The sequence below is a fragment of the Neodiprion lecontei genome, chromosome 5 (genome assembly GCF_021901455.1).
Source record: "Neodiprion lecontei isolate iyNeoLeco1 chromosome 5, iyNeoLeco1.1, whole genome shotgun sequence".
NCBI classification, from domain to species: domain Eukaryota; kingdom Metazoa; phylum Arthropoda; class Insecta; order Hymenoptera; family Diprionidae; genus Neodiprion; species Neodiprion lecontei.
The window spans coordinates 27316209-27330391 of NC_060264.1; the positions used below are offsets into that span (position 1 = coordinate 27316209).

The 14183-nt window shown below is 38.2% G+C and overlaps 1 protein-coding gene across 7 annotated transcripts in view; it reads right to left on the reverse strand.

The window, feature by feature from the left end:
• The window catches only part of LOC107226221 (glycogen-binding subunit 76A), a 24763-nt gene continuing 10580 nt past the window's right edge, over nt 1-14183 (reverse strand). For 3 of the 7 annotated variants that reach the window (XM_046742035.1, XM_046742034.1, XM_015666956.2), the window contains exon 2: nt 1-5821. In XM_046742035.1, coding sequence (XP_046597991.1) covers nt 3719-5722 — 2004 coding nt within the window. In that variant the 5' untranslated portion in view covers nt 5723-5821 and the 3' untranslated portion in view covers nt 1-3718. The other 4 variants (XM_015666955.2, XM_015666954.2, XM_046742037.1 and 1 more) reach the window with 4 other exon arrangements.

A 14183-nucleotide genomic window follows, 5' to 3' on the forward strand; every position in this document is an offset into this window, starting at 1 on the left:
GAAAAAAGGAAAACGATTTATTGTGTATATCAGCGTAGTCCTGAAACAACGTTACATTATTACTTGCTTGCGTATGCAATATATGTATATATTTATAAATAGTTTATGTATACAATATATAAACCTGCTTTCGGTGACAACGTGTTACGATACACACTTCATAGTTTATATAGGTATATATATATATATATATATATACATATACATATAATAGGTGTTTGGGATACGTATATATACACGATGTATGCACGTTTTATTCAATGTATATAATATATTTACAATTATTCGTATGTAATGTTATAATTATATTGCGCGTACAGTGTACGTTCGATTTTTATTAATTATCAAATGATAGGAATAGATTCGATCATTTTCACGATCGGTTGGAAAAAAAGGAAAATGAATAATGGATGTGAAATTAAAACTTAAAAAATATATTATGGCCTAAAAACAACTATAACAACAACAACAACAACAACAAAGACTAATTAATATTTATTTTCAGTGGTCTCGTTAATTTATCATTATTGCCCAAGATCGTTTCATTCCACTATTCTTATCATTTTTTGTCATTAATTTCTCTTATGCAGTGCCTATACATCTGGAGTTATATAGTTTTTCCTCTCTTTCCACCCTCAAATTTTACCTACCTATAGAATTCAATCGTGCTGCGATCATATGGATTTTATTTTTTACCATTATCAATTTTCTTTATTATTAGATTATACAATTCGTCGACCTTTTAATTGCTCGTTCATTTCACTCGATATTTTTATATTTTGGTTGTTGGATTTTTGTTTTGTATTTCTCTTATCGAAGAAGAAAAAAACTCTACAGACAGACTAGAGATAATACGTACATAGAAAAATATACTAGTTATATATATACATATATATATATATATATACATATATATATATATGAATATATTAATATAACATGTAATATATATAATATACTATAAGTTTCGTTAAAATCTAAGTCATTTGACACGTCACGTATATTATATATTTAAATTTATGCCGTTTATAACCATATACATAATAATATTTTTATCAATTCAAATTCAAATTCGATTGTAGCGCATTTCTACAATCTCAATTCGATATTTATCGTGTATAAATTTAATATACAATATTATTATATTATGATGGATTCGAACGAATAAAATTCACAAATCAGAAAAATCAAATTTCAATACGCTGCGATCGAAAATTCTAATCAGATAAATATTATCCTTTACAACTTCATTACGTATGACTAATTTTTTTCAATCATTACTTATGTTTATTGTTATAAAATAAAAGAGGACACATTTTACCGTGAGGTTTGTATTATTTATAAGCTTAAATTCGTTAGTCTGCGTCTTCGGTTATGTGGAGAACGGATATAACATATAATAATAATAATAGTAATAATAATATAAGTAGATAGATATTTTTCCTTCGTAAATGTAAACCTAGAAAATATATATCTATATATAGGTTCGGTTCTATACGGAGTGAATTTTTAACGACCGAATAGTTCAATGCGTATGCGCTAAACTTCGAGAGCAAGAGCAGTTGTTTTGTCAGGGTGACCAACATTCGTAAATTCAGATGACCGATGGGCATAAAACTTTTTGAGGTTACATGCATCGGGGAGACCTGTCGTCTGAATTTATGAATGTTGGTCACCATGACAAAACAACTGCTCTTGCTCTCGAAGTTTAGCGCACGCGCATTGAACCGTACAGTCGTTAGCAATTCACTCTCAATATTTATCGGTTCATTTTTTGTTTTTTATTACTATTCAATTATCATAACAGCAATATATCTCCTTGGTTTTTGCACCTTTTCGTAACAGATAATATAATTCAATTCAATTCGTTTCAGTCTATCGGTTCCAACAATCGGCATTTTTTTTTCAATTTATAAGCATCCTAATACCGTCTACATGTTAACTTCTTCCCCCCCCCCGCCCCCCCAACTCGTCTTTCTTATTAGTTTCTCTCTCTATTTCTCTTTTATTTTCTCCGTCTTTGAAATAATACCAAATTTACAACGAGTGTCTAGAGAAAAGAAAAAAAAAAAAATTAATAGGGAAAAGAACTTTAATGTCATGACGTATTATATGTATATAATAATCACTCTGAACCTGTAGTATATGATTTTCTATATAATAGGTATTATTAATACGATCGAATCAGCACGACATTTATTTATTTCTTAGGTATGCCAGTGTGAAACAAAGTTCTGAACGGAACATGATAAGATCGTGCTAAATTTGTTATACGCACGATTTTTTTATTCTTATAACTGGACGTAAAGACCAGAATCGATTTGTCTTAGTGTCTCTCCTCGATTATGCTACTTACAAATGTGTCTGTAGAAATTAGAGAGCAGAATTGTTAAGTAACCGTTATCTGATTATTTGTGAGAAAAAATAAGAAAGATTAAAAAAAAAAAAAAAACTAAAACTCTTTTTGTGCTTCCGTCAGAATGGAAATTAAGATCGTAAAACTCGCGTTTGTTCCGCGATACAAAGATATTCTGCAGATTATTATCAAGGCTTTCTCGTTTATCGCAGCTGTAACGTATTCCGCGCTGCATAATTATTATTGCATTCGCTCCACCGAACGATTCAGCTATACGATCTTGTCACAACAGTGAACGTTGTTTAGTCATTTTTTCTTTCTTCGTTCTTTATTCAATGAGGCAGGCTTGTTGCGTCTCGGGATATATATTTGAAAAGTTCTTTACTCTACGTGTTGTGAAGAGAATCAAAAAAAAAAAAATGAAATTGCACTTAATTCGCACTCGCACCATTTACGAACGAGAATTGTAGCGATGATTCAACTCACAATCAGCTGTAGCTTAGTAATCGTAGTAATCGAAAGTCGTAATTCTCGAAGGAATAGCAAAGTGAAAATAAACCATCTCGACAATTTTTTTATCGCCTTCCAAATTTTCACTGCTCTGCGAATTATCATACGTGAATATTAGAACCTGAGCCGTTATACTGGAAACATGTTAATTTAATGCTGAAGCAATTCGAAATTCAGACACATAATAAAAACCCCTGACTTTTTTTAATTTCCAGATTTGCAGTAGCCCTGAGACACTCGTAATAGTTCGAGTAGAGTTGCCATAGGATTTTTCGAAAATGATCAAGTGATCACGAAAATTTGAGTAAAAGAAGCACACGGAAATCAAAAGAGTAAGAAACTGGATTAAAAAGGAAGTGGACTAAGTACGAAGAGAAAATTTTCACTTTGAGATTCTGTTGAGGCGATCACCGTGTGAGCTTACCGTGAAAAATTGGGAAATTACAGATTTAGTCACATTGCTTCTGATATTGCTCTCTACGACAAACAAGCCACTTTGTGATAAAACTTGCAGTTTGTTCATTTCGGTATGCATGATTTTCAACCACTCCCCATTCCTGATGATCGACAAACTGCAATGAGTTTGATAAGTTCAGTACCATGGTTGACATCACTGACTTGTTCCATTGATACAGTGATAACAATTCTTACCGAATCTGTATTTTCTCAATTTTTCCAAGCCAACTCATACCGTCCTCAAAAGTTTACCGACTGAATTCCGCTTGTCTTTTCCCCCTGCAGAATGGCGGCAATGATCATGGTGAACATCATCGCATAATCTCCATTCCAGGATCGGGTTTCACCCGATTCCTGTCGCCTCCTAAATAATCCAGCGCATTGGAAAAGGCTACCCTAGTAAAAAGCAGGTTCGAGCCAGTCCCTGGATCCGTTATCGTTAGCAGTAATGGGTATATAAGAAGTGGAAGGAACAGCGGGTAGACACTGGAAGCAATAATTTGCACCAGCGTTGTTGTCCCAGTACTGAGCACCCTTGCACTGATACCTGACGGCGAATTCGATCCGTTGACCAACGGCTAGAGTATGACAATAAAGCGTGAAGATGAACTTGTCGCTGAACCCGTCACAGGAGTTGGTAACATAGGTGGCTTGAAGGTCGCTAAAGCTCTGCCATCCGTTCAGGGAGTAACGGATGTGAACGGACTTGTGGAAGTCGAGATTTCGTACCCTGACAGTACCACTGAGGCAGAGACTCACGGGGTCCTGGACGAGGACGTTCTCCAGGCATACCTGACGCTCGCGGACCTTGTCGAGGAAGTCGGAAAGGCCGCCGGGCTGCTGGAAGAGCGGTACCAGCAGCTTTTCAGGCTTGTGTCTATCCAGGGTGCTGGAAGTCTGGGTCTGGAGGTACTTGGAGTGCCAGTTTTGAGGTGAGGTTTCCTTGATCAGGGTATCGTCGTATTTGAGATCCGAGTAGGCGGAGTTCGGGACCTTCGGTATCTCGTCAAGGAACGTCCTCACGTCGGCGAGATCTAGCCCAAGGACATCGGCGAACCTGACGATCTTCTTGCGCCCCGGAGTTCCGGGTGGCGTCTTTCCGGTCTTGAGCGACGAGCACCGTCTCACCCTGCGTGGCCTCTCCTCCTCCTCCTCCTCCTCCTCGACGATGTCGTTCTCATCCTCGTTGTCGATCAACTCCCCGGCGCCGAGCCGCTTCAGGAGCTCAACCATCTTCTCGGCCTCGCTGTTCGTCACCGTTTCGTCCTGAACCTCTAGCTTCACCTCATTCTTAACGAGCAGATCATCGTCCTGCAACGATATTCGGACCCCGCTCGGACACTCCAGGGTAAGATCACCAGGTATGTTTATGCTACTGCTGTAGGTCGAGTGGTCGGTCTCCGTATCGCTCTGGGCCTCGTCGCTACCACCCGGCAATTGAAGTTTCCTCGGCTCGATCCTTGCGAAATCGCCCTCGTCGTTCGCCCCGTTCAAAGACGGTATGATCTCCGAGTCGGAGTGGGACTTGTGAACGTTAACGGGAGCGACGAGAGCTCCGATTCCCCAAGACCGTGCGGGACTCTCGTCCTGAAGGGACATCGTACTGTCGTCGAAGGTGCTCCAAAGGGATTCGTGGCTGGGAGATGTGGTGTCGAGAGAGTCCTCAGAGCTTGCCTTGTGCCCCGCTGTCTTCGCATTACGGAACGGTCCAAAAGCGTTCGACTCGCTGCAGGACTCCGAGGACTCGGCCTTAGACGGAGGTGGTGGTTCACCGGGTCTCGGTGATCCGTTTATCCGTCCGACGACCCGGGCCGTTGGCCCGTTTCCAATTCCGGGATCGTCGCTATCCGAATTCTCAAGGTCGTAGAACGACTCGGCCCGCTCCGCCTCCGAGGTCTCAGGATCGTAGTATACCTCGGACGAGTCGCTTTCCGGCGAGGCCCCGGAGGCCGGGGACGAGAATACGCACCCAGACTCCGAGCCCAGTGAGCCGGGCTCCGGGCAGTGGGTGAGAGCGAGAGCTTCGGGGTTCAGGAGCAGGCCCGCAAGCTCGGCGGCGGTAATCTCCTCGGCTGGCGATTCGGGGCCGTCCGGATCATCGATGTCGAAGTCGAAATAGAGGTCCGAGTCCGAGCTGTGCTTCGGCTGGCGCTGGAGTACCTGCTGTTGGCTTTGCGCAGGCGCCGCGGTAGCTCCCGAGTGAAGCCACGAGGTCTCAGATGGCGCCAGCTCAGCGCCGAGCTTTCGTTCATCCCCCTCGCCGCCTAGCGACGTCAGACGGTGATGAAGACGACGCGCAAAAGCTTCGGCGCGACCCCTGCAGCTGCTCGGGAAAAGCGAACTCACGAGACCGCAGGACTGACCGCCCCCCGCGTTTCCGCTCGAGTCTGTACTGCCCATAACAGTTTCTACACCGGAATCCTCGATGGCTGCGCTTATGGCCGAAGACCCGGACGCCTCCGAATCCGAGGCACCGAGGTCTCGGACCTCGTTCAAATCCTGAAACAAATGAGCGAATACCGCACGTTAGTGTCGGGATAGCAATGGAGGTATAATACATTGACAAATTTTAAAGTAAACAAACAAAAATTTTTTTCATTTACAATTTTAGGCCAACTCCATCACTGCGTCATTTTTTGGCAGAGGACTCGTGCCATTTGTCAATTCTTGATGAATTACAACTCAATTTGAACGTTTAAAATTATAAATTTTTATCGCAAATCTTGCATACTGGTTACGCTGAAATTTCATAGAGTTATAAACGAAATCATTTTATTAAAGTTACAAATAATAAACAGATTTATTCAAAGATACTATAACAGGCTTGATAAAAATCGGACAAGCGCCGTGATTCTAGCAAAAAAGAAAACAAACAACGGTGTTACTTTTCCAAAATCATGGTGCGCATGATTAGAAACTGAGCTTATGCTTCATTTGCAATTGCAGCTGTTTTCAACTTTTTTTCATCCTAAGAAAATAGATTCTGTAATTAAAGTTCACCTGAATTAATTTCAGTTTCACTCTTCCAACCTGGATACTAACATTTTTCGTCGATACATTTCACACATCATTCGTTAATTTTGGCACACAAATACTCAGCTATGGGAAGGGATCACATTTACAAAAATTATTTCTAACATTGCAATGTATAGTTTTGGCATCAAACGAGGTCAACCAAGCGTCGAAATAGCTAAATATGAATTTTCCAACGCTAAGAAGGTTACGCTGACATATTTTGAGTGACAGTAATTATCTTCCATTTATTTTGCGCATTCATTTTCGACTTATAGACAGTTAAATCATTGCGTTTCAACGTCTTTGAAACGTCAAGAAGAATAACAAAGAATATGGAACAAGCGAAAAATTGGAAAATTTCTAATGAAACGTACAATTTCACGATAATAAGATGCGTAATTCATTAAAATTCAACACACCGAGCAATCTCGTGAGATACGTTGCACCGACTGACGTTCGAGGTTCCCAGAACGAGGTTGCGTTTCATTATTTATAGCACACTGAAAGGTTTTATCACAATACAGTACCCCATCATTATTTTTATTTCCTTGTTATTCTTACTTATTGTGAATATATTTTCCTCGTTTTAGTTGTTTCCATCGCTTTAGAAAAATCACGAGTGATTTTTGTTGCAATACTTTCTAAATTTGTCGCCTTATCGCGTTTCACATTGGGAAAAGTATCCGCACAGATCGAATAATCGAACGATTTTTTTTATTTTTTTTTTTTGTTGAAAAAAGGAGTCTCTGATATTTTGGGAAGTAGACAGATACAAAAAAGTGTATTCTTAATTTATTACATAGCGAAATGAAAACAAAAGAAATTCAGACTCAATGATCGCTGGATCTTAATACCACCCGGCATGATTTCAACCCGTCCCAGTTTCATTCGAGACGCTCTATTAATATTTTTGGCGTCGTCGTGCTTGGAACAGAGCGACGATTGCAACCAATTGGCATCGAATGAAACTACGTGTTCTAGTACGCGAGGTTGATAGTAACGCGTCACCAATTGTCGGGCAGGAATGAAAAAAACATAACGTTTAACTCGTCTGTCCCAAAGTGAAACTTGAGAAGCAAAATGGTTTGGATTTTTTGTTAGAGTATGTTTTCACCGGATTACCTTCTCATACCTAATTTCCACTATCCATAAAAACAAATACTTGTAAAGAGGACGAATAACAAGGAGAAAAATGAGAAATAAGGCTCAGTTCAATATTGCAAGCCTCCAATTTGCACTAACTACAAGGCAAATTCCTAACGATACCTGAATATCTATAATAATGTGACAGCTATAGTAAAAAAGAAGAGAAAAAAGTTGATACCTCGCACAAGCGTGTAATAATAATACTCTTTTACATGGATACTGATGGTATTAAGTATTATGTATACGGTACCTACATAATCTATTCCTTTATCGTTCGCGAAGAAATTCTTCGAACGAGATATATTATCCGGTTTGCAGAACAAACAGCTCGAGGAATTCAATTCCTGACCATGGATAACAACTTCGATTGCCGTTCCCGCCTGTTCCTTACGAGCTTACTGTCTCGTGTACCAGCCGTTTGGTGGATTACGTATTACATGTATCGATAGATACTTAGCGATTATTTGGTGTGAGTTTATCTTTGGCTAAGCCCGGAATTTTCTCCCGTACCTCGGTTGATCAATTTCCGGTAAAATTGAAGCGTTCCTCGATTCTCGAATGTTGATAAGGACAATTATGACATCAGGTCATGGTCGCTGCTAACGGTGTAGATGAGTACGTATTTATGTAATAATAACGACTGTAATAACGCGTGAGACATTCCTTGCTATCCGAGGCTTATACGGTCTAGCTTCACGGTACATAACGTATATACATAACAGTTTAGATAACCTAATCTGATTTGCGTGTAATTCTTACTGTGTCTTATAGACACTATGTGACATTTATCGAAAGGTTCTTCGCCTTTCGAGTATGCCTATAAGTAAATACCAGCTGTTCGCTAATCTCCGTTTACACGTAGTTGTAACGAGAATTAGATAATGGTGTAGTAAAGAGAACGATAGCTGCAGTTTTACTATTGGCGAAAATAAAACTCGTTGAAGTAATACAGGAGTTAATTTTTTAAACCCGTTATCAAAATCGTCGATAATCGATATCCGATGTTGATTCAAGATCCAGTTTACGCGCCGTCTAGACGTTGATCGTATTTTTGCACAAACTGAAAGTGAAAAAGGAACAGAAAGAGCTGCTCAAGCATTCAGATTCCTTTGAACCGATCCACATGCATCGACGAATCGAGTGGGCAGCAGCATCTTGTATGCGGCCTTCTGCAGCCCATGTGATAAAAGTGTGTTGTTGGATTGCAAGTGAACGATCTATATACGCCTGCCTATTTATATGCTCCACGCTATTACTGAGCTAAATTGCAAGAAGGTAAACATTGAACCTACTTCACGTATAATGTATAAAACCGTGTGGTAGCGCAGCAGTCAGTAATAACTACGGTTACAATTGTCTGACCCCGAATAACCTCGCGTAACACAAGAATTTCGGTAAATAGAAACAGAGAATGTTTTAGTTTTTGACAGTTACTAGACGGCGAAAAGTACTAATTTTATAAAATTTCATCTCCGCAACAACGCTGCCAGGTGTCGTGCCATACCAGCATCACGTACAATCGAACAATTCACCTTCCTACAACTGTCTTCACATCTACGACTTTGGCATTGTCGACGTGTTCGCCGGCGAAAGCTCTCCGCTGATCGTAAAAAAAAAAATCAAACAAAAAAGAAACCTCTAAGATCAAAGTGGCGAAATAATCTCCCCCCAAGTTCAATTGTTCTTCATAAATAACTATGAGGAGATCACTTTGTTTGATTGGACAATTACTTGGGTCAGAACGTCCTTTATTCTTTACAAGTAAGTATCGGCAGAAACGTCTCGCTTTCCATCTAACCGTTAGTAGATGTTCAATCTTACAATCATCGATCGATCAATCGAAACTTTTCAATTAATTTTTCGCACAGCTGTATTCTTCGATGTAAACCGAAACGGATTTGTAAAGGAAAGAAAATCGTGGATGTTGATGTTTTCGAACGAGAACCGGTTGAAGTCACGGCCAATCGGCACGCGGAGATCGAAGCAAGCGCCATCTGGCAGTTGTTTCCGGTGGCAGAGTGGCCGTTATTTTTTCGCGCGGTGCTCCCTGATTTGTCGAGAACTTCGAACGGCTCTCATTTGAAAACTATAACCCGCTCAATTTTCCTGTTTGAACAACTTAGTCGAGGTTCTTCGCCGGAAATATAATGGACACGTGAATGAAACGATTCTGATATAGGTTTCAGCGTAATTGCAGCGTTTTGCGAACGTCATTCGAAGATAAATGCCCTCGGTAGGTTATAAATTTATGAAACACGGGTGCTTTTGGCTTGTAAATAAATCAATTGACTCTGAAATTGCCTGCAATTGTTTCATACGTCATTCTCTGGTGGATTTAAGTTACACGGATACATACATACACGCATACATACACACAAACCAAAGCGCAAAGAGTTGACTCGTGATTGTTGTCATCTCTGAGAGCTCTGCAGCCATTTGTGAGTCATTTAAGTAATTGTCAAGCATTATAAGGGAGACTCTGGAAGCCTTGAAAGGACCTGTTGTATCGCGCTTAAAACCAGACTCAAATCATAATCATCCGATCATCAAAAGCTAGTTTGAACCGATTTCCCAATTTCTCAAGCAATGTAATCAATTATGCATTGATAAATTCCTCTTTCACGACGAATCTTATCGTTTATCGAACAAAAGTAATCAACAGGTTTAAAATTGTGAAAACCAATAATAGGAATTCTTTTTATTTTCGGTGAGATCGATTTATAAATAAAACAATCATTGTCACAGGTGTTGTTGTAAGACTAAGTCAGCATTACCGCTAAAGTATGACCGGTGATCTGAACCGGCGGTGTTTCCGTCTTGTCAGTTCGAGCAGCTGTTGAATGTAATTCTTGGTTTTGCGTCATATTGATATATTTTCTTGTTTTCTTTATTTCTTTTTCTCGACTCTCTTCTTATTATTATCGCGATTATTAATTCGGAGTTGAACGAACTCGTCGGAATATTTTGGACGGGCTGTAATCTCGGACTAAGCGTTGTACGTATATATTATATGAAAAACGTACGTGCGATTCGAGTGATCGGAAACACGTTATATTAAGTATTGATTATTTCGGGATCACCACCCATTCATCGCTCTTTTTATTTATAACCAACCGAAGGTTATCTAAGGTTATTTCCCCTGTGCGAAAACATACATTTTTTTATTCACAGCAGCAGCTGACTCCTCCGACTCAGGCTAGTTGAAAAATAAACCGATTGACATATCATTATTTATTATTTTTGTGCACGTGTAAAAAACGGTTATCGGTTCATCACTAATCGCGCCCCGATTACTCAATTTAGTTATTGCGAATATTATTCATCCGTATCATTGAGAATGATCTTTTCATTTTTACTTACTTTGTCGGTATTCATTCATTCACTCATTTATTTAATTCATTTATTTATTTATTCACGAATCACTGTAATTCACCAACGCATAATAGAATTTTAGTAACAAAAGAACGGAAATGACAAAGTAAACATAATATCCCTGGAATTACGGTTTCTTTAAACGTTCAATCATTGCGAATAATTTTTTTCAATCGTTGTATTATTCAAAATGAGAAACTTTGACACAGCACAAATTTTCGCGTCTCACTGTTAATTAACCGTTCACATTTTCTCATTTCGCTTGATATATTTCGACATAACTATACACATTATAGGTATACATGGACTTGAAACTGAAGATAATCCGGTACAGAGTGACAGTGAACACCGACTGACAATAACTTCTCTGCAATGGGTTAACCAGTGATGTTCCTGGCTCGCGACCAGTGGCGTAACTCACAGGGTGAGATGACGGGAAAAATCTAGTACCGAAGAAAACGCCGACGGTTTTATTCTACATTCAATTTTTCCTGTCGTTTAATATTTTTTACTACTATTCCCGTAACTTTATTTTATCATTTTTTGTACACGGTATGAAAAACCAAGAAAATCATGACGCGAAGAATCTAAATAAGTGTGAATCAAATTATAATTGCGACGTTTTTCTCGGTATTTTTGAAGTTATGACTATTTCGAATATTTCGCTCTTGGCAAGAGCTTCAAATTTTTTCAAGAAAAAAAGTGCTTCTGTCAAAGAACGAGATAAATTCTGAAAAGTATTGAATCGTGAAATGTTATAAACTCGAGGGAAGAAAAAAGAGAAATCTTCAACAACCAAATGCGATATCTTAAAATATTAGCAAAACAAGTGGTGCGGGAAATGGTAAAAGTAAAAGTCGCACTGAGAGAAATTAAGTTCCGGTTACCGCTCAGTCCTTAACTATTTGCATTTTATACCACAATCGAAAAATATAGGTCCAAGTACAAAATAAAAATTAGTTTTCTAGCTGTTACCGGAAAGTCTGGTATCCGTTACTATTCATTCTCATTACTATCACTGTTACTAGATTTTCTTGTAACCGTTACAAAAATTTAACGCTTGTGCGACGATAAATTGACGTTAAGGCCTTATTGAACTAATAAAGTAGAGTAAGCCGAAGAAACTGATTTCGCGTTGCAATAACCAAAAAAGGATCGACAATGGCGCAAAATGGTTAGGCGTACCTCGTTTTTCGTAATTCCAACAATATTTAAACAATTTTTTTAACGTGTGTTCTCAGTGTGATAATTGTAGAAATTTCTGACACGAAAATACGAAATGCTGATTATAGTTGGTGCATAATTCGTGCTACTTTTGTAGCTATAAGATATCCTACGCACAGGGAGAAACTCATGTGAATCAAATTGATAATTGATGAGGGACTCGGGATTCGTAGGCACATGCCTAAGTGGCTACCTTGGCACATATGCTGCGAGTGCGTAGTAACCGTATTAGCGATATATTATTTTCTTGCAATATACTGCAAACTGCAATGTTAGCTGATAACGATTGGACGGTATTCAAGTACTTTCCCAGTCAAAGGTTATCGGCATTCGTTTTCCAGGAACAGAAAACTACGCCGGAATTCGAGTGTTTACATAAATAAAAATCGTGAAAAAGTTATTTCCCTCGATTTCCGATCGCCAAAACGGTTCAAATTATTGTCTGCAAATTTTGAAAAGAAGAACAAAACGTTAAAACTATTTTTAATTTTTCACCTATACCAGTAAATCACGCTGTTTTTCTCTCACATTTAACGAATCATGTAAAAGTGAAGGAGACTTTTCTCTCCGAAAAAGCAGAAGCGTGTTTGCACACACACACATTTCGTGGAACCGGCACTGCATGACTACAGAGAAAGGCAGAGGCATCAAATTGCCGAAATAAACTGCCAAACATCCAAGAATGTGTTATGGAACATGAAAAGTTTAAGCGAGCAAGGTGCTGTTTTTATTTTTTATTTACAATGCTTTATACGTCTTTTAAAAAAATATTTTCATACGGGTAGAAAGTTTAACAACCGAATGAACTCACAATCAACCCGATAGGTTATGTGAATCAAACGTACGATTAAAACGTTTGTAAATCAACGTGTATTTTTAATGAGTATAAATTAAAACAGCTGATAATTTTCTTCTGAATAATAATAATTACTGTTATCGTTAGTATGAACTACAATGAAGAAAGGCTTCTGGTATTAAAACGTATAAAAGTAATTTTTAAAATTTATAACACAGCGGGCAGTAAAAAATATTTTTTAATTTTTCTTTTTCAACTACTGAAACCCTTCAATGAATTATTCTTCAGGATAAAAATGTCTAACGGGCGAAATTACTATTTGGATATAAAATTGACAAGGTTCGATTATTCAACTTTGTTCATTAATATTGTCCAGTTTTTCTCGCTTACGAATTTAATTTAAAAAATCGGTAATTTCATGCAAGCGTTCATTACTGAAACACGAGAGTGACTAACTACAATTTTAACGTCACTTAGTACTCCCACCTTTACCGACCGAGCAAACTTACCCTTTTTCTTTCTATATTAAATAAACAAACAAACGAAAAGGGTTTAAATTTCGATGGTGCATCGTTCTTTTGTAGCCTTTCGTTTGTTCGTTTGTTCATTTAATGTGGGAAGAAAAAGAGTAGGTTTACTCGATCGGTAAGGGTAGGAGTACCACATGGCCTTAAATCATTCAACTTGGATCAAATTGTTTTTCATCGAAGTTAAACACCTTTTTTCATTTCATATTCTAAATCTGAGCCTATGTATAAAAATTTTAACAATTTAAAACCGGAAGTGAATGAGTCTGTTTCGAAGTTAGCATTCTCGATTCCAGCGAGAAGAAGTACCGGTTATTATGCCAGCACACCGTTTTGTTGTTTGTCGAACATGTTTACGAAATCACGTTTCTTTTCACTTTTGGGTAAAATAATATTTGCTCGCGAAAACGAAAAAAGAAAAAAGAATAATAATAAAAATCTGTTACTTCAATACCGCTTGTGCAAAATTCCTGTTTTCTTTTCATTTCTTTTTCCATCGAGGCTGTAATACATACGTATCAGCGAAGCTTTTAGCAGAAAATGTAAAGAATTCATAACTACAGAGCAAAACTTTTAGACTGTCTACTTTTGTTGACACCTTTTTTGTTTATACGATGCAAACATTTGTTTTTTCTGTTCGTTTGCCTTTTTCCTGATCGTTTTTTTGTCGCACGAGCGTTAATGCAATAAATCGCACGTAAAAAATTAAAACCGTCAAAATTATTCGTAAAAGTGTTCTATTCTAAAAAAATTGTAATTTATCAAATAAAAATTGGATGTA